Genomic DNA, 24,946 nt, shown 5'->3' on the forward strand with positions numbered 1-24,946 from the left:
TCTCAAGTTCACATGTATTTATGATATATTAACTTCTTCATTAGATATACATACAAAACTAAGATACACTAAAGTCAAATGTTATTGTATCCCAATTGCATAGATAGATGTTCATGATGTCAATCACTGGATTGTTTGGTACAGACTTGATTATATGCAGACCGCCATCATATAGCTGAAGTATTGCTGAGTGCGGTGCTAAACAACAAACAAACAAGTCACATTTCAGGAAGTAAATTTGTTATATGATTTCACACATTTGCACTTGACCACACTACAGGTTACGTTTTTTATAGGTGTCAAGTTTATAACATTGAGTTTATTTCCTGGACTGCTTTTCAATCACACTGAGACTTTTCATGTAAGAAATGTGGTATGACCACATCCCAATGAAATAATTGCCTTCCCCTTGTCTTCCTTGTCAGTTTTCCTGGTGCAACCAATGACACGATGCTGTCCAAGTTCACCCACCAACACACCAACAATCCCTACTACCAAGTCCCGCAACTCAAAGAGAGGGCCTTTGTCATTGTGCACTATGCTGGAAAGGTCAAATACAGTATCAAGGTCAGTGATTTGGGCGGTCTGTTTCATTAATTTTGAAATGCAATTTATGATGAAATGGGTTTTTTAAAAATATTGTAACAAACATTGCAGGACCAGAAAATACGATCCTCTTGAACCATATATCCATTTTGTTGAATTCCAGCTCAGTTTCACTGCTATTATATTTCATAATTATTTAAGACTGATATATTTTGATAATGTGAATTGTTTTAGATGACTATGTGCAGTTGTATGGATGAGTCTGCATTGATCATGTATATTGATATATTTCTATTGATAGATTTGTAGTTCCATATGATTTCTTCCTGAATGTGCCCTGAGCTCTCCATGGAATCTGTTTGCAGGATTTCCGAGAAAAGAATGCTGATCTTATTAGAACAGATATAGTTGGTGTTCTGAAGAAGAGTAGTCAGTCCTTTGTCAGGGAACTTGTAGGTAGGTGACGTGAACAAGTTTGTGTTTCATGTAAGACCACTGGGGGAATTCTGGGTTAGAAATGGTCCCTAGTAACTTATGTTTTTCGTGAGAGTCAACTAAAAAACCTGGTGGACTTGTCCAGTTGGTTGATTGTGTATCACCTAACAATGACGTTGTGGGCCGTTGCTTGTAATATTAACCACTAGGTTGAATATTGTTGACTTGAACAAACAGGTTTTTGAGTGTACTATTACAGATATTCAACCTGTTTAATTGTATGTGTAGGGAGGTCAGGCTAATATTGTACATCGATTATTTTATTAAAGTTCATATCGCTACTTGTAGTTCATGCATAAATGAGTAAAAGACACTTTTCCTATTTGATTAATGTCAAAACCTTTTGAGATATGGCATTTTTAATGGTTGTAAAAAGCAGCCATTTTGTGTTCCAAGATGGCCGCCATGAAGTTTGCTTGTGTCACAGCATTGAAAAAGGCTGGCAAAACAAATTTGAAATAACAAGATGGCCACCGTGCCTGACATACCCAATGAATAGGTATTCAGATAGACTGAATGGTGTTAAAAGCTTTTATAATCTGTTTGTCTCTACCTTAGGTATTGACCCAGTGGCTGTGTTGCGATGGTCGATAGTACGGGCTTTCTTCCGATGCTACCATGCTTTCTTCCGTGCGGGAGAAAGGTACAGGAAAAATGGAGGTGAGTTGCCTTTGATGTGTATCATGTAACATCTTCCTGAGGCAAGGGAGTTAACTGACTTTAAAAGTCCAGTTTCCACCCTTGCCGAACTTGGCTGGAATTATGGAGTTATATTTACCCTGGACTAACGAGTCGATGCATAGTCCAATCAAAATCCTGTAATGAAATCGACATCCGGTTCATAAACTGCTGTGCAGATTTCGGTCGATTGCAGGATTTGCAAGTCCAAATCTTTTTATGTTTTTTTATCAAGGTAGTCACATGATTTGATGAAGTAAGACCATTTTAATTACAATATAGATTTTGGTTATTGATCAGATCGTCTTGACGGGGCGTCACCATTTTGTTGGAAGCAAATACAAGTGATATCAGAGGTGGAATCTGATTGGTCAATAGGAGGGACAAAGAAGTGAATAACTCGTAATAGCCACTGGTGGCGCTATAATTGAACCCAGAAATTCCAGCCTAGTTCAGCAAGGGTGGAAACTGTAGACTGCCTTGCCTAGGGAAGATGATCATGTATTTATACATGTATCTCTGAATAATGCTTGTACTCACTCACTCACTCAAAATATTGCTTAATTGCTGAGTGCTGCAGTAAACAACAAAAGGTTTTAGAAAATTATTGCCATCCTGGAAGTTAAAATCCTGATAATGACATCATTATTAATTTATACACATATGATATGATACAGTAATGGAACATGGTCTAATGAGTGCATTTGTTTTCTTAGAAGGAAGATGTTTTTTATTCCCAGGACCTGAAAAGAAAAAATTGAAGAAGAGATTATCTGACTCTCAACTTGAAACCAGTATTGGTGAGAACCTGTTAAGGTAAGGTTAAAGGGTGTTAATACAACGATGTTGATGCATTGTGTATTACTAGACAGTTCACATTCTTGTCATCTCACATCCAATAGTCCTGATGTATTGACACGCAAACCCAAGACACCAGTCTACTCTCTTGTATGTGTCATGTTTACATGTCTATGTAGTCACTAGTTGTTTCTGTTATATATAACACAGGAATATATCTTTGAAATATGCATATGTATGCTGCAAAGTTTATTAGTTCCTAAGCAACAAGAAATGTAAATGAGAAAGAAAAAAATGTTTTGGTGTTTTAGAAGGTAATGGTTGTACTTTTTACCAAAAAATAATTAAAATATTTAAATATTGATGTATTGTATCTTGGAGCATGAATTTATTCATGATCACTAGTTCTTCTTGAGGTTCATTTTAAAGAATGTAAAATAATAGCATGGCTCAAACACCTTATGTCAGGGTATGAAACTCCAAAAAATTTCAGCCAGACCACAGGACTGGCTAGCTGAAATACTTGCCAGCCCTGACCAAAACCTGCCTGCCCAATATAATCATATGTTTCTCAGGATAATTTAATTAAAACTTTAAATCGAATTCATTGAACATGAAGTAATGCAAGAAAAGAAATAGCAAACACTTTTTAGGTTAGATTTGTATTTAATATCCTAGAATACATCATGTAAATAATGCTTATCATCCAGAAATATTTAGAATATTTTTACATATGAAATATAACCCGACCGTCGGGCAGGGGGATTTGAAAATCTGGCAGCCCGAGTTGAAATCAACCCGTCTCGGACGGACGGGCAGGCAGGTATTTCGAACACTGCTTATGTGCAGAAATATTTCACCTATTTCATTCAAACAGTCTGCCAGCAGTTTACATTTACTTCTATTCATAGGAATGTTTTGGGCAATGCTTACCATGCTTGCAAGAATTGGATCTCTGACACAGAATGTAGTCTTTCTGTTTACATTCTCTTTGTTCACATATATGATTGACAGCATCAGTTAGCTGTCCCCGTAACTGTGTGGGTGACGACATTATATACAGTGTATGTGAAGTCTGATGTATTATCATATGTGTTGGGATGAGTGGCAGGCGCACTGCTGTCGTTCTTCGTGAGCCAGTGATATACACCACACTTGAAATATCTCACTTGAAGTAGTGTAGCCTCCGCTAGCTTTGCATGAGACTATTCTGTCTGTAGACATCTTTTACATGTCCATTTCATGCTCTCGTCCCTTAGATTATGTGGACTCTCCCGGAATGAGCTGATGGAAGGATCCATTGTTAAGAAAAAAGGGGAAGAGGGGTAGGATTAGCTGACATCTTGTAGAATAGCCATCATCAATTACTCATTGTCATGCTCATCGAAATTAGTGTTAACATCTTGCAACCCATCATATTTTCATTCGCTAAACATTAATAGAGTATTTCCGTTACAGGTTTGTTTTTGTACAATTGTTTCAAACAAGAAAAAAATGTAATAAAGAATAATATAGTCAATATGTTGAGTCTAAAACATTCAAGACAGTCCTAGAAAGTAATAGTTTTGTCATTTGATATTTTAATAGCAAATACTGTTTGACAGAAGCTAAGAATAATTTATGACCTTCTACTGTTTCTTTCTATTTGCTTAAAGATTTTACCATGTGGCTCACACTATGCGAGTGCTACATAAGATACAGTAAGTCCTGGCTGGGAGGAACGCACTGCCAAGCTGAGTCACAGGGGGATCTTGTCAGAGACGGGATAGGGGATCTCATGTCATGGACCGGGGGAGGAGGATCTCATGTCGTCACAACAGGGTGTGGGGATCTCATGTCGTCACAAGAGGGGGTGGGGATCTCATGTCGTCACAGGAGGGGGTGGAGATCTCATGTCGTCACAGGAGGGGGTGGAGATCTCATGTCGTCACAGGAGGGGGTGGGGATCTCATGTCGTCACAGGAGGGGGAGGAGGTCTCATGTCATGGACCGGGGGAGGAGGATCTCATGTCGTCACAGGAGGGGGAGGAGGATCTCATGTCGTCACAGGAGGGGGTGGGGATCTCATGTCGTCACAGGAGGGGGTGGGGATCTCATGTCGTCACAGGAGGGGGTGGAGATCTCATGTCGTCACAGGAGGGGGTGGAGATCTCATGTCGTCACAGGAGGGGGTGGAGATCTCATGTCGTCACAGGAGGGGGTGGAGATCTCATGTCGTCACAGGAGGGGGTGGAGATCTCATGTCGTCACAAGAGGGGGTGGGGATCTCATGTCGTCACAGGAGGGGGTGGGGATCTCATGTCATGGACCGGGGGAGGAGGATCTCATGTCGTCACAGGAGGGGTTGGAGATCTCATGTCGTCACAGGAGGGGGTGGAGATCTCATGTCGTCACAGGAGGGGGTGGAGATCTCATGTTGTGACAGGAGGGGGTGGGGATCTCATGTTGTCACAGGAGGGGTGGAGATCCCATGTCACAGGAGGGGGTGGAGATCTCATGTCACAAGAGGGGAGGGAGATCTCATGTCACAGGAGGGGGTGGAGATTTCAAGTATGCACAGACAGGGGATTGGGGATTTCATAGTCACAGAAGTGGGAGGGGCAAATCTCATGTTGCTACAGAAAGGGAAAGGAGCTGTTATACCACAGAACGGGGCGTGGTCCCTGTTATCACAGAAAGGGAAAGGTATTCCTCTTGTCACAGAAAGGACAGGGAGCTCTGTTGTAGAAAGGGGAGGGATCTCTGTTGACAAAGAAAGGCAAGGAGCTCTGTTGTAGAAAGGGGAGGGATCTCTGTTGACAAAGAAAGGCAAGGAGCTCTGTTGTAGAAAGGGGAGGGATCTCTGTTGACAAAGAAAGGCAAGGAGCTCTGTTGTAGAAAGGGGAGGGATCTCTGTTGTCACAGAAAGGGCAGGAGCTCTGTTGTAGAAAGGGGAGGGATCTCTGTTGACAAAGAAAGGCAAGGAGCTCTGTTGTAGAAAGGGGAGGGATCTCTGTTGACAAAGAAAGGCAAGGAGCTCTGTTGTAGAAAGGGGAGGGATCTCTGTTGACAAAGAAAGGCAAGGAGCTCTGTTGTAGAAAGGGGAGGGGGGTATACTTTGATTTTCTTGATAAGTACAAACTTAAGTTGCCCAAATGAGGGTAACTTCCAACAATGTTCAAGATAAAAAAAAGAAGGGGAGACATGAACTGGTATTGCTGTGATTGAACTCTGACAAGTTCCTGCCCAGCTGTCGGCAGTGTGTTCTGGAGCTGTGTGACAGTTGGTTACTAATTCATGTAGGCGTTCCACTTACTCGCATGATAATCAGGCCAAATGTGTGGCATTTTAATCAATTCTAAGTTAAGTCAGGGTTGAGTTTGCATGAAGTTTTCTTACTAAACCAAGTGATAAGTGTAATTCGATTTATTTTTGTGCATGACAGTCAATGTAAGGGTAAATGATAAAAGGTGATGGTTTTTAATTTTAGCGTTTATGCAATGTCATTTGGACATTGAGAAGAGATTGCGACACATATTGTTTGATTAACAAAGTCTTCATTGTTTTCGCAATAGTAGAGTATTGTAATGTTTGGTATGAATTTGTTAAGTGGATGTAAAATCATTAACAAATTGCCAGTTTGGTTCATGGTAGACATTTCAGGAAATTTACTTAGCCTTTGAGTCATTTTGTACTAATGATTCTTGAACCTTTTTATTTTGTCTTGTGAAATTCTTACGGTCTATTAAAATTAATGGTAGATTGAAACATGAGTACCACAACTTGACATTGACAGAGCACCATGATGTAGTTTCACTGACAATGATGTAGCAAAAACAGCTAATGATCATGTGTGCATGTCTGTTCACTCACAACACTATGGCTGTGTGGTAACCACTTGACCTGAAAACACCACAAATATCAATACCAGGTCACTTTAGATGTCTAGCACCATTCACAGGGTTTCAATTTAGCAAAAGTCTGTGAGTCCCAGACGAGTACAATTAAGAAAGGACCAGTTTCCTTGTGGGCTTCCTTACCATTAGACAGATGGCAACTCTGTGGCAGATCATTTTTGTGGACGAGTGCAAATATAAAATTGTTTCTAACCCAGAATCAGTTATCTTCTTGATGTTCCTGGAAATACAATAGAACAGGATGTTGTAATAGGATGACAGGGCTCAATTTAGCTATATAAAACATGCACCAGTACAACCTATTATTGGAAAATGCAACCTTATATTTTTCTGAGAAAATATGAAGTTTTACATGTTTTGAAATTAAAATTCTTTTTTTTTTATTCAACATTTGTATGACCTAAAATATGAAAACTACGTCATGGATTCTTTTCCAATTGGAGGTACAGTTTCTATACTAAAAGGAGAGGTGCAGTGCTAAGTTTGATTTCGATAAGTCTATTTTCTGAGAAAATATTGCTTTTGAACTAAGAAATATGTTGAGGTTAGGGGTATGCTCACTTTTTGCCTTGGTTATCATACTGCATCACTAATATCTGTGTTATGTGTAGTTCATGACCCGTGACACAGTCATCAGGGATCGGGGATTGTACTTGTTTAGACTAGTTTATGCGACTTTGTATCTTGGGTACATTTATAGGACCAGGTGCAACTAGTCGTCTGGTGGAACTACGTTTTCATGTCAACATGCACCAGGTGCAAGTTAAATCAAGTGCCTTAATCGAGCCCTGGATGCTAAAATGAGGCTTACTTGCCAGGCTTACCTGCTGAGAATCAAGTGACCAGAGACAACCAGTGATGACCAACTTTCCACTTGTGTTTCCCTATGGTGTGGATCACTCTGTTGACCAGTCTACTGTTCTGGGCATAGTCACACTCTGAATGTGGCTCAGATGTAACTGAATGTTGCCGACTGCGGTGTTAAACATCATTCAATCACCCCTCCATCAGTTGACTCAAACTAGTCTGATGCGCTTTAAGTTTAGCAAGAAAATTCAGTGATACCGCAGTGCATTATACACATGTCGTCGTTGAGTAGATGTTGAAATGACAGAATGAACCTGGAACTCCCATGTTTGTCCAACTCACCAGGACAGAGAATACTCCTCGATGTGCTCATGTGTTTGCTTGTTTTGTGACATTTTGACACTGTAGTTGCTGCAGCTCTATTGACCTTACTCTCTCCATAACCCTTACAGTCACAAACATAGGCGGATCCAGAGGGAGTCCAGGGGGTCTGGATTCCCCTTCTGAAAACCAAATGAATGTTGTAGGCAGTAAAATCAACTGAGGAAGGATTTTGATATTTTGGACCCCTCCCTTTTAAAAATGCTGGATCCGCCCTTGAAAAGCTTATGCTAATATTACCAAGGGGTATCGAGAAGTAAGAGTCAATGTGCCCAATAAAACTGGTTTCTGCTGATAGCGATTAAAAATAATTTGAACTGTTTACAACATAATGTATACTATAATTACTTTATGCCCATACCAAAAAATATGTCCCCAGACTGGCTGCAAAACTCGGAACATGCATGCCTCAGTGTAGAATGTATTCAATGGAACCAGTTTTGTTACTAGCTTCTGTACAGATTGTGCCCATTATTTTTTGTGCTTACTTTTTTATTTTGCTGTTTTGTTTATCTAGTCATCCGCCGGATGAACAACGCTCACAATCTAGTCCGCATGATAGCCAGTCGAATGCATGCCCATCCACTGTTGACGAGTGTTTTAGCGACGATGACAGTGTGTTTATCAGGCAGCATGGTGACTTTATGCACGAGGAGAAAATATTGGCGTCCCATATGTCCGCTGCAGACACTCGCGTCATCCGTAAAGCTACAAAAATCATTATGTATGTTGGTCTTTTGTATCAGATATGACTGAGGGTAGATTACACTCAAGGCAGTTTTCAAGCAAATAGCATTGCAATCTAACATGTTTTTATTTTTGTCATGTGTGCTATCAGTGAATCTCTAAAATCTGCCTCGTACCTTTTTGTTTTGATTTTATTTGTAATTACCTTTGATTTACCAAATGTTCATGCACATGTAGAAGCTAAAGATTTTTTGTAGATGTGATAAATGTATAGATGCACTAAAAGTGAAAATGTGCTTTGTATTATTGTATAGATCTTGGCCTTGTCTTCAAGCCACCTGTCTACACAAAACAACTTTTTGAATATTGCATTTTTAGTATATTGATAAAGTGAACATGACACGACTTGTGCTAATTTCAGGAAAAGCAGATCATTCAAACCTAAACCAAGACCCTCTCTGGTAAGTTTAGTTAAAATGATGATTTTTGTATTAGAGGCTTAGAAACTTTTGATATCCCTTTGTCATCTGATATTGTAGTATCCTTTTCTTTATCATTCCACCGGCAGTCATATTTTGTCATATTTCAGAGTTTCCGTGATATCAAGACATTGAAAGCCATAGCCAGCAGAACAATGATTTCCTTCGGTGGCAGCCGTGTAGGCTCCAAGAAACAGCCGCCCACAGTTGGCGCCCAGTTCCAGGTAAGTGCCTCCTCACCACAAAAGTCATATTGAATTGAGAATTATCGTGGCTTTATAGAAATGCTCGTATCTTCATGTAGTGATTGAAAGTTCACTGTTGACCATAACAGTGGCTACCGAAAAGTTTTCACCCTACTGGAACGAACTTGGGTCCTAGCATACTTTACATTAGAAGGACAATTATTAGCTGAGCCTGCTTGAGCAGACAGAATGTTGCTCGGCTGATGCTTTGACTATATGTGAGCCTGCATGATATCCTGCTTCCTTCCAGTGGTCCCTGTCCAGACTGATGCATACTCTCAACAAGGCAAACCCTTTCTTCATCCGCTGCATCAAGTCCAATGCTGACAAGGTAAACTATGCACCAGTATTAGACATACCACTGATGATAGACACGGACACTAGTCTGTTGGTCTGAGATTAGTGAAAATGTTTTCTACCAACATCTAGTTATTTTACATAGATCAGTAGTCTGAAATAAGCTGTGGACTGTTGGATTTGACCAGTGGTACCCTGCTCTGATAATCCCACTCAATTTGTTTTTAAATAAGAATGTTTAATGTGTTTTATCAAGAGAGACGTAGCTCTAGTAAGGTGTATTCCAAGTCTGTCAGGGTGGGCCTACTTTTTGTGTGCCCTATGGGCCTGACAGATCAGATTTAGTAGTGTTTCTATGTATAATATCTAACTGAGATATTTAATAATAATCATTTGAACAGTTTTGGTCTATATTATGAGTATTCAAGGTTATTTATTACTCTTGTGCTTGTGATGATTCTGTGTCAGACATATGTCCTCAACAACCTATGTTGGTCGTAAGAGGTCACACAGTGGCTCGGGTTGTCAGGTGCGGTGAATGATGCTTATGTTGATTGCATATCATTGTACCTCGGATCTTTGTTCATAATGTCAATCACTGGATTGTATGGTCCAAATTTGATTACTTAGACACTGTTGTTATGTTGCTGGAATATTGATGAGTGTGCAGTTAACGGAAAACAAACTTATTACATTTGTGTATTCATTCAGTAGTTGCCTAGCAGCTTGATATGACCATGTGGTTGTTTAATGTAATAATGAATTATCATTTTCCCAGGCTCCATGTGTATTTGATGATGAAATAGTACTGAGACAGTTGCGGTATACCGGTATGCTGGCCACGGTGAAGATACGGCAGTCCGGCTACAACTACAGGCTCACATTTGAGGTATGCTACAACAATTTACTACTGCGCACAAGTAAACAACAGAGCATATCACATTATCTTATGTTAACAGTAAATGAGAGCCTTTGTCGGCATTTAGAAGTTTTTTGCTTGTTCAAACTAGTATGTAACCAAATAAACAGTTGTGCGCCTTCAACCTGAGAAAGGACCACCCTACATAAACAAGCACACTAACTCCTATTGCCGCCATGACCATAACTAAAACTTATTTTTTTAGTATATAACTGTTCTAAATATATAGGCTTGACTCGGAAAGTAAATTAGCTCGTAATTGTGTTTTAGAAATTAGCTCTGTTGTATGCATGCTGAAAAAGCTTCATTGTGCAATTATGCGTGATGTTTTTAAACAATTAGGTTTTTCATTTAGTATATGCATTTCTGTATGCAAGTTTCTGATAGTAATTGGGTAATTTTTCAGGGATATTTTACCCAAATATGCTGCTTATCTGTAGCCCTGTATGTCATAACAAGCTGAGATAAAATGGTGCGACACCTTATGGTTGTAGGAGTTCATCCATCTGTACAAGATCCTGCTGCCTAAAGGACTCCTCAGCTCCCAGGAGGATGTCAAGATATTCCTGGAATCCATGGATCTCAACAGGGACAACTACCAGATTGGCAAGACAAAGGTACATGAGGGACTGTGTTCCGCAGTGTTGTCTAGTTTCAGTCATGTCCAGGCATTTTAACTCATGCCTGTGAGACATCAATGGAGATGTCTGTATGCAATTAGGCTAATCAATAACAGATAGTTTGATTTATATAATAAAATATAAGTTATCAGTCAAACTGGTGTTGGAACGATTTGTGTCCAATTTGTTGGGACTGTCATTTTGCCTGAGCCTAGTCCTCCTTTAAAGCTAAATAGTTGAGTTGTGCAGCTATGTATAGTGTTTAAAGTGTTGCAGTGTTGTGTTACTGTTGGAAGAGGTGATTAAGTGAAGATTGGGTGTGACATGGCTGGTTGTGTGCCATCACACCTTTACAGCATGGATTGTTGCTCTTGGTTTCAACCTTTTGAATTTTACATGCTCGAATATTATCCTCCAGGTGTTTTTACGTGAGAGTGAGAAGCTGATGTTGGATGAAGCACTTCATCGTGCCATCATGGAGCGTGTCATCAAGATCCAGCGGTGGGCAAAGACCATCTTGGAGAGACAAAACTACACCAAGTTACGAACAGCAGTGGTCCTGGCACAGGTAAAACAATTGCATCCTTTGGCTCCCTTCTTTTGAACTTGAACCACCTCGTTGTCTAGTCTAGTATCTGCCAGGTGAGCTATCCCTGGCTATGTCATCCTAAAAGATGTTGGCAGATTGTAATTGTTGTTACCCTGCCTGATTCTTGGTATTAAGGGGATAAAAAGAGCCTGCTGCATGGTATCTCAGTGGGCTAACACTATAAAACTTAGGGGGCACGGGTGGCCCAGTCGTCTAAGGCGCTGCGATACGCTGTGCAGAGTTGCATCCCTTGGGCACGCCAGAAACCTATGATTGTGGGTTCGAATCCCAGTTCACCCCGATTATGTTTCTAGGTTTGTTAGCACCATACCCGTGCTCGTGGGTTTCACCAAAGTGGTAAACGTCTGAGACCTGCATCACTTCGGGCTTTCCTCCCACTTTAAGCTGACACGCCGCGATATAACTGGAATGCTGTTAAAAGCGGCGTTAAACCCAACTCACTCACTCACTGATTTCACCTGACCACACTACAGGCCTTCTCTAGCCTCATCAGGACCGATCAGTACCAATATGATAACCTTAACTTCTGCTGAACAGATGCACTGATGAAAAGGAAGTATTTGCTTTACTGCACATAATGTTTCCCTCAGGACAGTACATAATAACATACTGGATACTGTTTTCAGAAATGTACAAGACGATGGATTGCCCAGAGAACTCTCTCTAGTCTCCGTTTGGAGTATGATGCTGCTATAGCTATTCAAAGATGGTACCGGGGTAACCATGTCAGAAGGTGGTACCAGGAATATCGGAAAAACGTGATTTGTATACAAACATCAGTCCGAGGCTTCCTAGCTCGTAAAAGGTAAAATTGCTTTGCGGGATCACACTGGGTTGAAAGATCACATGTATGTATGTCTGTCTGTCTGACCCTCGGCAGAACACTGATATGTTACTTTGCTAACAAGCAATTATTCATGATACATTTTTGTTAAGGAGCAATTATCCATGATATATTTAAGAAATAAAGTTTGTTCTACCCCCCATGTGTTTTGTAGTAAAGAATTATTTTACCGGAACTATTCCATGATTTATTACTTTGTTAACTAGTAGTTACGTTTTGCCTGCAGACATCACCAAATGTTGGTCAACCGTGACATCAAACGGAAGGCAGAAGAAGAGCAAGTGCGGCAGAAACTGGAGGACTTGCAGTCGTCCACCAGCGATGAAGGCGTGCTGCTGAAAGGCTCCAGTGCAGAGGAGTTGTTGGAACGGGAATGTGAAGCTTTACACAGGAGAGACTCAGAGGAGTGAGTACATACTCCACTGTTGGTTGTTCAGTTCTATTAGTTGGATTAAAGTCCAGGGCCTCATTCCTCAGAGCTATCTTAGTGCTATGACAATTGTTACCCCTATACTTTAGCATTGACTTGGTTGATGCATGTCATTGATGCTTGTGATGTCGATTATCATCAGACCGCATAATATCACTTGATTATTGCTTAGAGCGGCGTTAAACAGCAAACAAACAACAAACAAGCAAAATGTTAGCATTGACTTATGACAGTCAAAGCTCTAAGATGATCGTAACTTCCATTCACTGACATTGACCTTGACCTCCAAGAGTCACTCCGTAATAAGATCACTGTTTAGACTTTTGAAATATGAACTGAATAAAGTGAGGAGCGAATGATCACAATGTTTTAACTTTGCTAATCATGTGGTATCATGGACATGTTTTATTGATCATGCTATCAACCACTGGTCCCGAATCATTTACTGACAGTGATATAGATGTAATATTGCTGGCTGGTGTAAGACACATACCTTTTTGGGTTGGTGTGAAAACAACGATAGAAATCATTTGTTTTGTAAGATACCTCTTCATTTGTGTTGAAAAAAAGATTTGACTTTGTCTATTTGGTACTGATATATTTGGTACTGATTAGTGATTGTTAAAGAGTTTGTTTGCAAATGACTGTGATAAACACAGATGTTTCTTATGAGAATTTGTTGATCACTGTAAATCTTGAAATTAACTCAAGCTTGAATTAAATGCGAAAAATGCAAGTGGTCTTTGCTTGCATATTAAATATCGCATTTATATCAACAATAAGACATTTTGGATAGCAGAAATACCAACTTAGACATACGCTGAAAACAAACAACTATGTATTCCACATCACTGTTTATTGAGCAGCACTTGTGAGAAGTATATAAACAAAGTCAGTCAAACACTATTTACATCCTGTGTATTGTCACTGTTGGGATCAAGACAAGAGTTCTACACATTTATGTCATCACTGATCACACCTGCAAGTCCAGACAGATGCCACCCACGCAAAACGGTGTCTTTGTTCTTTGCGACAGCGTCAAAGGCCAACACGAGCCAGCGTGCATGTATTGTTTTAGCGGAAGTACTCTACTTAGCGCTAATAAGCGGTGCTATTTGGTGTGTGATTGGATTAATGTAAGGTTCTCCTGTAAACCTGACATTTTCTTTAGAATTAAATCCACTGATGCTTGAGAGGAGGGGGATGTCGCATTCATATTGAGCAGCATTTTTGGCTAGGGGCCAGCGGTCGCATTCTTTTGAAGACGCATTAATTTCACGATTTACTGTATTCCCTTTTGTCAAGTGCATGTTTTGTGTGTTACCAGGAGCAGTGGTATCCTGGAAGACTCGGAGTCCGAGACGACATCTGAGCCCAAGAGCCGAGTCGTGTCAGGGACATCACCTCCTATCACCCCTACCAGTTCTGGGTCAGGGTCAGTGTTTATAACTCGCGACTTGGGAGAAAATAAAGATGATAGCTGGGAACATACCAGGAGCCCTGGGAGGTAGGGAGACCGAAATGGAGGTTGTGGTACTGGAGATCTCAGTAGGACTGTTGGGGAGGTTGTGGTACAGGAGATCTCAGTAGGACTGTTGGGGAGGTTGTGGTACAGGAGATCTCAGTAGGACTATTGGGGAGGTTGTGGTACAGGAGATCTCAGTAGGACTGTAGTAGGGAGACTGGCGAGGTAAAGGAACAAATCGAAGGGGTCTTGAAATGGTTCTTGTTTATTCAAGTCTGAAGCAGTGAAGACACAAGCATGATAAATTAACGTCCTGTCCATACAGCGCCGAATAAGGCGTACTTATCTGCTACATACATGTATGAATAAACGCTAACTGTAATGAGTCATCAACAATAATGATTTACATCAGCTGTAACTTACAAATTTTCCCCTTCATCAGCAAAGAAAACCGGCCTTATGCCCACCACGCCAAGTAGGGTTATCGCGCTTGCTCACAAAGAACCATAACTCTAATTGACTGTTAATTAATGACGTTGTGAATGTCAACATGCACGCAACACTGGTTCGAGTCGCACCCATACAACGCAACCTAAACATACTTTTCTTTTTCCCTTTTTTTCCACATGTTTTACATGCATAACAAACATCAAAATATTCAACATCTCTAACATAAGAAAGTACTTCCTTAAGTACATGAAAATCAACACAGCATCAACTCAGAAGCCCATACAAACTAAATACGTGTGCATTAATGTTGTAAGCGCAACACTCTCCCAACCATGCGAAGGATTCGCATCAAAATGCACATTAATCATTCCTCGTCAAAACCCTCAGATGGATACAACACGGCAATCTTTGTGACTGGTCTTTGGAACTCTCCTTTGACTGTCCTAACTTTGACATTTCGGACTCGTCCATCTGCCCCTGGGTACACTTCCACAATCCTTCCCAACTTCCACTGTCCACGAACTGCATTAGGATCAGCCATAACTACAACGTCATTGACGCTCACATTTCTTCTGTGTACATTCCACTTCTTCCTTGGAACAAGCGTTGGAAAGACATCCCTGATCCATCTCTTCCAGAAAACATCAGCCATTCTCTGAACAAACTCAAACCTGTGGTGTGGATTCCTTGTTTCTTGAAAGGGACCTTGTGGAACTCTACTTGTAGCACGTCCTAAAAGAAGATCATTTGGACATACATATGATCCGTCATCTGGGTCATTGGGAATTCTTCCAATAGGTCTTTGGTTGACAAGATTAGCCACCTCCTGCAAACACGTGTACAACTCAAATGGTGTTAGAAGCTGAGATCCTACAGCCTTCTTCAGGCCTTGTTTGCAGCTCTTCACTAAAGCTTCTGCACATCCATTCTGATGAGGTGCTAATGGTGTTACAAACTTCCAGTGTACCTGTTTCTCAGCACAGTATTCCTTCAGCTCGTCCTTGCCCCAACCTTGAATCATCTGTCTTAGCTGTCTCTGAGTACCAACAAACTGTGTACCGTTGTCACTTTGTATTTGACATGGATAGCCTCTGACTGCAAAGAACCTTCTCAACACTTGCAGAAACTCCTGAGTAGAACAGTCAACTGCCAGTTCCAAATGCACCGCTCTTGTGTTTAAACAAGTGAAGATGACGCCATAGTGTTTTGTTGTCTTGTTTCGGCCAACTTTAACATCAATCGGTCCAAAATAATCCACTGCAGTGTAAAAGAAAGGTGGTGAAAAGGGTTTCACTCTTTCCATGGGCAAATCACTCATCCATTGTTGCTCAAGTTTATGTTCAAAGGCTCTGCATCTTGCACATCTATGCTTGATTTTCTTCACCAACTTTGTTACTCCAATGATCCAGTATCACCTCCTCACCCTGGCTGCTGTCGAGGCAACACCATAATGACCTGTCTCGTGAACATGTTTTGCAATCAGGTATGAAATATGATGACTTTGTGGCAAGAGTGCTGGGTAAGCTGTATCATATGACAGCCTCTGATTGTTGGTCCTTCCACCAACATAAACAATCTGATCTTCAACAAAAGGACTTAGAGTTTTGTAAGTGTCAAGTGACTTGAGCTCCGTTTGAGCTTGGAGGATCCAATATTTCTCAGATGCAGATAGTTCCTCAACTGTAAGTGGACCGGTAATGGCTGGCTCCTTTCTTCTGCAGTTGTTGATGAATCTCTGCAAATAAGATGTAACTCTAATCAGTCTTCTCCACTTTGAGAACTTTCTTGCATCAAACACTCGTTCAGTCTCTGAAACTATCAATACTGTTTTCTCTCTCTTACATTCTTTTCCAACTTCATCGCAATCAGCTTTGGGATTTGACTTTGGCCATTGCTCTTGGGGCATCTGTAGGAATATCGGGCCATCTCTCCAATCCCCTGTCAAATCACCAATTGGCACACCCCGTGACACTTTGTCTGCTACATTGTATTCACCTGGAATGTGAAACCAATCAGTAGGATCACTTTGGCTCTGAATTTCAGCAACTCTGTTGGCGACAAATGACTTCCACTGACGTGACTGACCTCTTATCCAGCTCAAGACAATAACGCTGTCAGACAAGAAAAACACTTGATCAAAGGATACTGTCATTTCCTGCTTTACAGTTGTCGCGAGTCGAGATGCTAACACAGCTGCTTGTAACTCAAGTCTTGGCAGTGTCAAGGCTTTCAAAGGCGCAACTCTTGCCTTTGCTGCAACAAATCTTACACCAACAGTTCCATCAACCGTTATCCATCTGGTATAACAAACAGCACCAAACGCCTTCTCAGAAGCGTCACAAAATGTCACTAACTGACGTGTCTCTGCAGTTGGCTCCGGGATGAGACATCTGTCAAAGCTGACTCCCTGAAGCTCTTTAAGCTCAGAAAAAAAGTTGATCCAACTGACTGTCTCCCTTTCACCAAGTTCCTCATCCCAGGAAACTCCACGTGACCATATTTGCTGCATCATAACCTTTCCTTTGATGAGATATGCTCCAGCAAATCCGATCGGATCATACACCTTTGACAACTCACTGAGAACAATTCTCTTGGTCAGGTTTGATCCCTTTAAGTCAGGTTGTTTGACCTTGTATTTCAACACATCATCCTTTGGATCCCATACCACTCCCAGGATCTTCTGTTCCTCTGTCCACATGATATTCTCTTTGTACTCGCTATTCTTGAACTTGCCTCCGTTTGAAGTCCAACTTTTAACCTTGAATCCGCCAGATGCCAGGACTGCATCAATATCCTCACTCAACTCCTTCTCATTCACATCAGTTGGTACTGATGAACATATGTCGTCCATGTATGTATCTTTAAGTAAGGTTTGTGCTGCTTTTGGATGTTCTGATTCTGCTTCCTTAGCTGTCTTCATCAAAGCAGTTATTGCCAAAGCCGGTGCAGGCTTGTCTCCTGGGGTTACCACTTGAAGAACATATGTATCAGGAGGTCTCCTTTCAAAGTTCCGCCAGAGAAACCTGTGTACGTGTTGATCGCGCTCTGATATCCTCACTTGATAGTACATCTTACTGATGTCTCCAGCGATGGCTGTCTGATACTGTCTAAATCTTAGAGTAACACCTACGAGACTCTGAAGCAAATCTGGTCCTTTGTCCCAATAGTCGTTGATGCAGCCTCCTTGGTACTTACTTGATGAGTTGAAGACTATTCTGATCGGTGTACTCTTACTCTCCTTTCTAATGACTGCATGATGAGGCAGATAATACACTGGACCCTTGTATTCACGGATCTCTTCTTCATTCAATCTTCTTGCAAATTGTCTGTCAACCAACTCTTGTATTGCATCATTGTACACTTTGGCTGAATCTGCACTCTTCTTCAACCTTGACTCAGCTGCTTTCATCTGAGAGAAGCACTGATTCCGATTGTCAGGTAACTGGTCTGGTGACTTTATCCATGGATATGTAACCTCCCAATGATTATCAACTCTTTGACATGAATCCCACATTTCATGAGCTTGTGAACTCTCTTCTATTGCCATGCATCTTACTCCCATTTCTTCAGTACTCCAGAACTGACTCAAGTCAACTGGTTTCGCTAGCTGTGCAACGAGAACTTGACTGTTGGATGCACCTCCTTCACTTGATCCAAAAACAACCCAACCGAGTGGCGATTTGCGAGCAACAAATCCATCAGCTTCTCTGATCTCTCCAACATGCATGCGAGCATTGTTCACACCAATCAGCAGATCTATAGGTCCTCCTCTTCTGTGTATAGGTTCTCCAAGATATTTTTCAAACTTCTGTTTCAGGCTCAAACTCATTTCTGGTACTTCAGTTATCTCTGGAACCCCTACTGCAATGACAGAAAATATCTGCTGGTTTTCTGATTTCAATTTAACTTTGTATGCTCTGGTGTTATGCATATGGACCTCTCCACCAACAGTTCCTATCTCCACTTGTACTGGGTGACTCTCAAATTCGCAATCCTTGGCAACCTCCTCTCTGATAAGAGTGATGCTAGCTCCTGAATCAAATACGGCGTTACATGTCCTCCTCACAATTTCAACACTGATGACTGGCAACATTCCATTTTCATTTTCACTGCAGACTAAGGCTTGCTGCGTATGTGGTCCTGACTGAACATGCAGAAGTCTATGATGCACAGCATCACAATTTGGGCATTGCTGACGCCAAGTACATGTTGTTGCTTTGTGACCTTTACCAGCTATCTTCAAACAAGAAAAACACACACGTTTTTCAGTTGCTCTCTTAAGCCTCTCAGATGGTGTTAGATTTTGGAAAACAGGACATTCATCAGGCCAATGATCATCAGGACAGTTCCAACACTTGTTTCTTGATGTCCCTCTCAACATTAGAACTCTGCTGCGGTAACCAGGGTTTTCCCTTGTCTGAGTCAGTGTCTGTTGACGATCAACCATCCCGAATACAGGATCATTCACTTCTATAGCAGCTGCTCTGACAAATCTTGTCAAGTCCTGCAAGGCTGGCATGTTTCCATTCATCCTCAGTTTGTAAACCTCTCTAGCCCACCTCTGTTGTAGAAATCTTGGTAATTTCTCAACAATACTCTTCAATGTTGCTTGATTGTTCATCTCATTCAGATACCCGAGTGCTTTCAGGGCTTGATGACAATTGTCCAAATCATCTGCATATTCTTCCAGTTTGCCCACTTCAACTCTTGCACGGCGGACTGTTACTTTTCTCACCCAGGCCTGGACAACCACTCCATTTGTACCAAATCTCTCCTTCAGAGTGAGCAATGCTGATCGCAAACCTTCATCTGAGGGTTTCAACAAGCAATGATCTGTACAGTCAAGGGCTCTACCTACACACAATGATCTCAGCAAATTGAGTTTTACACCATCATCATAGATATATTTTACACTTTTTTCATAAGATGCAACAAATGCATGATAATGCAAAGGATCACCATCAAACCTTTTTGCCTGTGCCCTAGGCAAAGCCATGGCCTGCATCATTCCAACCATTGGATTCGTTGCATTACTACAAACATCTGTGGGAACATTGTCAATCTTTTCTTTTACATTTTGTTCATCAATGTCCGATACACTTTGATTATCAATATTACAACTTTCATCATCACTGTGAACAATTACATTATCATTTTCAGCATTTATATTCTGATCTTGAACATTACGTTTGGGCTTTCTTGAACTTTAATCATCAGTCTCTTTCAACAACATTCTTGCCCGTCTTACAGTTTCCCTGTAGTCACTGGTCACCCTTTCCATCCATCCCTGCTCTTTGGCATATTCCTCGTCAGACTCGATTACATCAGACAGTCTATCGTGAGCCTCTTCCACAGATTCCATCCTTTGATCAACCTTTAACATCAGTCTTCGCAGTTCAGCCACGTCTGTCTCTTCCTGTCGCACCTCGTCGATCAGTTCTTTCATGGCCAGCGTCAGTTTTCCTTTCCGGTTTCTTCTCGCCCTCTCAAGCTGTTCCTTTTCCTCAATGGTTGACTGCAGATCGAGGAATTTACTTGAATTGTGGCGAGGTAAAGGAACAAATCGAAGGGGTCTTGAAATGGTTCTTGTTTATTCAAGTCTGAAGCAGTGAAGACACAAGCATGATAAATTAACGTCCTGTCCATACAGCGCCGAATAAGGCGTACTTATCTGCTACATACATGTATGAATAAACGCTAACTGTAATGAGTCATCAACAATAATGATTTACATCAGCTGTAACTTACAAATTTTCCCCTTCATCAGCAAAGAAAACCGGCCTTATGCCCACCACGCCAAGTAGGGTTATCGCGCTTGCTCACAAAGAACCATAACTCTAATTGACTGTTAATTAATGACGTTGTGAATGTCAACATGCACGCAACACTGGTTCGAGTCGCACCCATACAACGCAACCTAAACATACTTTTCTTTTTCCCTTTTTTTCCACATGTTTTACATAACAAACATCAAAACATCAAAATATTCAACATCTCTAACATAAGAAAGTACTTCCTTAAGTACATGAAAATCAACACAGCATCAACTCAGAAGCCCATACAAACTAAATACGTGTGCATTAATGTTGTAAGCGCAACAGAGACTGAAATGGAGGTTGTGGTACAGGAGATCTCAGTAGGACTGTAGTAGGGAGACTGAAATGGAGGTTGTGGTACAGGAGATCTCTGTAGGACTGTAGGAAAGGTGGAGGTACAGGAGACCTCAGTAGGACTGTAGGAGAGGTGGAGGTACAGGAGACCTCAGTAGGACTGTAGGAGAGGTGGAGGTACAGGAGACCTCAGTTGGACTGTAGGTGAGGTGGAGGTACAGGAGACCTCAGTAGGACTGTAGGAGAGGTGGAGGCACAGGAGACCTCAGTTGGACTGTAGGAGAGGTGGAGGTACAGGAGACCTCAGTAGGACTGTAGGAGAGGTGGAGGTACAGGAGACCTCAGTAGGACTGTAGAAGAGGTGGAGGCACAGGAGACCTCAGTTGGACTGTAGGAGAGGTGGAGGTACAGGAGACCTCAGTAGGACTGTAGGAGAGGTGGAGGCACAGGAGACCTCAGTAGGACTGTAGGAGAGGTGGAGGTACAGGAGACCTCAGTAGGACTGTAGGAGAGGTAGAGGCACAGGAGACCTCAGTTGGAATGTAGGAGAGGTGGAGGCACAGGAGACCTCATTAGGGAACTGAAGTAGTGGCTGTGATACTGGAGATCTCAAAAGCCTAGAGTGGTCCATTACTCTGGACCCATGCAGCTCGAAGTTCAGTAAGATCTTGAGAGAGTGCATTGAGAAGATTTGTAATGTGAAAATTCCCATTTATTGTTCCAGAAATGATACACTTGCAGGCATGTCATAGTTCATCAAGATGGAACGTATTAACATATATAATATTTTTAAACAATATTGTATGTTTCAGAGTGCAAGAATTGGCTAAGGCCTTCCAGTCTCAGCCATCTACGCCCAGTAAAGATGAGGTAAGTCTTGGTGTTGGCTAAGCCATTGCACTTAAAATTCATAAACAGTAAAACACTGGTAGATGGCATAGGCACGGGGATACAGTGGGCGGGAAAGTATCAGGAAAGATCTTACTGTGAATACTATCTACAATGAGAAACCAATTCTATTGATGACTGGTGTAATATCTGTCTAACATAATCAAGTTCAGATTGTTATTGAGGATAGAAACAATTAAAACGTTGCTTTGGCTCGATTACATTTTAACATGTAAGATTTTGGTGAGCAGGGGTCATTGTTGCTAACACTTTAAAGCTCTGCTTCTTTTGTATTATTTGTGAGCACATATACACATATATAGTTTTAAATGCTGTAATTGTGAAAGCAGAGTAACTTCCCTTGTCCAAGTTGAACCAGAGTAACCTCCCATGTATAGTAGTTCTGGGTTGTGTCGCATGTGGTCAGTATGTTATTTTTCCCCCACCATAAATGTTTATCAAGAATTAATTCATAAGTGTTGATTCAGCATTCAGTTGAAACAGGTCCCATATTATGATCTTATTTTGACAAATGTTTTCTGAGTTTGGTTAATCAGTTGTAAGTTTTCCATAAGATTTTGTTTAAAAATATCAAATAATTATCATAATTAAAGAAAATTATTTACAAACCTTTATTTCTATTTTGTTTGCTTTCTTGTGATCACAATGGCTAGTCACTTGTAGTGCGGTAAACAAATAAATAAATAAGTTATTTTTAAAAGGGTATGGCATGAACTTAACTTAGTGGCACCTGCAGAAGCAGCAAGCTGCACTACGTGTTTCTCTTGGTGTGCAATCACTCCTGAGTCTACACACACATCTCTGCGCTCCCTTATTCTGGTGGTATTATATGGAGCATGTAGGGTTGCATGACGTGACAGCACTGGTAACTCAGCACACAGACACACAAAGTGGTTGCACAACTTTCTCTCAAAATGTCTGTATTTCTTATCTTTGTAGTCTGTTACATTATGAACTGTAGCTGTTTACTACTGAGAATGTTTAAGATCAACAGTTTTGTATGTGACATCCAGATGATCATTTTGGTCAGGATGTTCACCTTTCCAAGATATTTACATCACACGGTTTTCATATGCAAGGAAGAAGGTAAATGGGAAATGATTCTGCAGTAAACACCAAATTGATCATGTTAATGTCGTTTTGCAAAGTTGATTGTCCAGCGCATTTAGAACACAGTAAGCTGTTAACGGAATGCATGTTGTAACATGGATAAGCACAACTTGCACTTGAAGCCATTGAGACTGGGTTCTTGTTTGACCATGCAACTCCTTTATTGCGCCAATCAGAATGACGGCAGGAAGTATTTTATCCGCCGAGGATCTCAAAGATGGAAACCCAAAGAGCAGAGCCCAGCCCCTCTAGCTAAACAGGAGTCTTTCTCCGATATGGTGAGGCATCGTCCCCGTTTGTTGCCGCTGCTGGCTAGCTTTGTGTCCCTGTTTGACAGTCATAGTGCATTCGTGCAGGACACTTCACTACAGGTCTTATCTGGAGAACATTCTTATAACGGCATGCCTGTACAACCACTGACAATGTGTATATTACCTGGACTAGCACAGGGTTTTCCCAGCCATGACTACCATGGTTAGAAGGAAATCATTCCTACTATCTTCAGGAGTGAAATGTTTTTGTTTCTTGCATGAACATTTGGAAATCTAAATGGGAATTGTACAGTTATAGTTGTTAGTTCATTTTGTGGGTTTCTATCCAAGGTTGCTGGTAACTGTGTACTTGGCTGTTATGAACAATTTCGTAACAACATATTATGCAGAGAGTTCTACTTGGGGAGTCCTTTAAAATTGATTGCATCAAATAAGCAGAGTTACTCTTTCTGGGAAGACCCTGTATGTAGAGTATAGTATTGACAGCGACTTTAATGTTTAATTTCTTGACATGTCAATTTCTTACTAACTTTGTACAGATGATATTATTTATTTTTTCCAGTTATGACAAAGAGTCATGCTGTATTTGTAGTAAAATTCACGAAAATAGTTGGCTAACTGTAAATGTTTTACGTTTGCTCGCATTTTCTGCATTATCTCATAGCACAGTAGAAACAGTATTAGACTAAAGAATTATTTAATGTTTATTCTTTGTGATCTTTAAAATTTGGACACCAAACAAAAGTGATTTACAAATATCAAAAGTTTCTTTGACTTGTAAATAATGGACATAACTGACAGAGGGTTCATATGTTTCTCCAGATAAGAAAACCTCATTCATTGGTCTTTTTCCAAACCTTGTCATCTCTGCCTGCCTGTCAATCTGTCTGTCTGCCTGTCAGTCTGTCTGTCTGTCAACAAATCTGTCTGTCTGTCAACAAATCTGTCTGTCCGTCCCTTTTATTGGCACATCACTTTGCTTGTGTCACGTATTGTCATGGAATACAAAACTGTGGTGCAACCTTGGATGACAGATTGTATTGGTTTAAACTTTTGATAGAAGTGAACTAGACTGATTGGTTATCTTTAAACTTATTACTCACCATAGTGAAACTAATGTGCATGCATGCATCAGTGGAACAAATGTGCAAAAAGCCATTTTAAGTTATTGTTTTGAAAATGTAAAAAGTTGTATTTGGATGTAAAAATTCTAATGTAAAGCACGGCAAGAGGAATATGCGCTTTTTTCTCAATTTCACAAGCCTTACATGACCTTATGTCAGCTTTTCTATAAAAAATCTTCAATTTCTTTCAGGCTGACGCTGCTTCATAAAACATGTTTCTTCATTATTCTCCAAATTACCATCGCAAACCATTTGTGTAATGATTGACTGTGTTTACAGTTCCTCGTGACATCTGTGTTTTCAGTCGTTCACTCGCTTCTGCAACTGTTTGTCATGCTTCTACACACTTTCATCATTTTTTCTTTGCTCATTGAAAACATTTGGACACAAAAACGTTTTCTTGGGGAAAAAAGGACCCAAACATTTTTTTGTTTCTTTTAAACAAAAACAGGTATGGAAGTAAATGTTAAAACTTAGAATACTAGCAATAGGAGGTTTGCAGTAAGTGATTTTTCAACTGAATCCTCTCCTAGAACAAAATATCAAGCTGTCTTTCTCCTCTAAAGCAAGATAAAGAAATTGCTCTGACTGAGGTCAGGTATTGATAGGTAATATCCAAGTACAGTTTGCATGTGATGTTTCATCTTCATTTAGCACTAGCAGTGTGTTGTTTTTAAGGAAGTGTTAACCAACATGGATACAGCATAGGTGTACAGTTTCAGTTTTGATAAACTTATATCATTATGTGGTCATCGACACTATCACGTATCAGTT

At 40.7% G+C, this 24,946-nt stretch overlaps 1 protein-coding gene across 14 annotated transcripts in view; it reads left to right on the forward strand.

Moving 5' to 3' along the window:
• Positions 1 to 24,946, forward strand: part of LOC124136909 (unconventional myosin-IXAa-like) — a 117,801-nt gene that overhangs the window by 65,180 nt on the left and 27,675 nt on the right. For 6 of the 14 annotated variants that reach the window (XM_046502953.2, XM_046502954.2, XM_046502958.2 and 3 more), the window contains 17 exons: positions 426 to 567; positions 912 to 1,002; positions 1,600 to 1,701; positions 2,460 to 2,535; positions 3,777 to 3,842; positions 8,119 to 8,325; positions 8,710 to 8,749; positions 8,878 to 8,991; positions 9,263 to 9,343; positions 10,088 to 10,198; positions 10,723 to 10,845; positions 11,267 to 11,416; positions 12,085 to 12,263; positions 12,529 to 12,708; positions 14,060 to 14,239; positions 21,570 to 21,627; positions 22,953 to 23,054. In XM_046502953.2, coding sequence (XP_046358909.1) covers positions 426 to 567; positions 912 to 1,002; positions 1,600 to 1,701; positions 2,460 to 2,535; positions 3,777 to 3,842; positions 8,119 to 8,325; positions 8,710 to 8,749; positions 8,878 to 8,991; positions 9,263 to 9,343; positions 10,088 to 10,198; positions 10,723 to 10,845; positions 11,267 to 11,416; positions 12,085 to 12,263; positions 12,529 to 12,708; positions 14,060 to 14,239; positions 21,570 to 21,627; positions 22,953 to 23,054 — 2,002 coding nt within the window. Of the gene's footprint in view, positions 1 to 425; positions 568 to 911; positions 1,003 to 1,599; positions 1,702 to 2,459; positions 2,536 to 3,776; positions 3,843 to 4,172; positions 4,218 to 8,118; positions 8,326 to 8,709; positions 8,750 to 8,877; positions 8,992 to 9,262; positions 9,344 to 10,087; positions 10,199 to 10,722; positions 10,846 to 11,266; positions 11,417 to 12,084; positions 12,264 to 12,528; positions 12,709 to 14,059; positions 14,240 to 21,569; positions 21,628 to 22,952; positions 23,055 to 24,946 lie in introns of all 14 variants that reach the window. The other 8 variants (XM_046502961.2, XM_046502956.2, XM_046502957.2 and 5 more) reach the window with 8 other exon arrangements.

The sequence above is a fragment of the Haliotis rufescens genome, unplaced genomic scaffold (genome assembly GCF_023055435.1).
Source record: "Haliotis rufescens isolate VD_foot unplaced genomic scaffold, xgHalRufe1.0.p SCAF_1, whole genome shotgun sequence".
NCBI classification, from domain to species: Eukaryota; Metazoa; Mollusca; class Gastropoda; order Lepetellida; family Haliotidae; genus Haliotis; species Haliotis rufescens.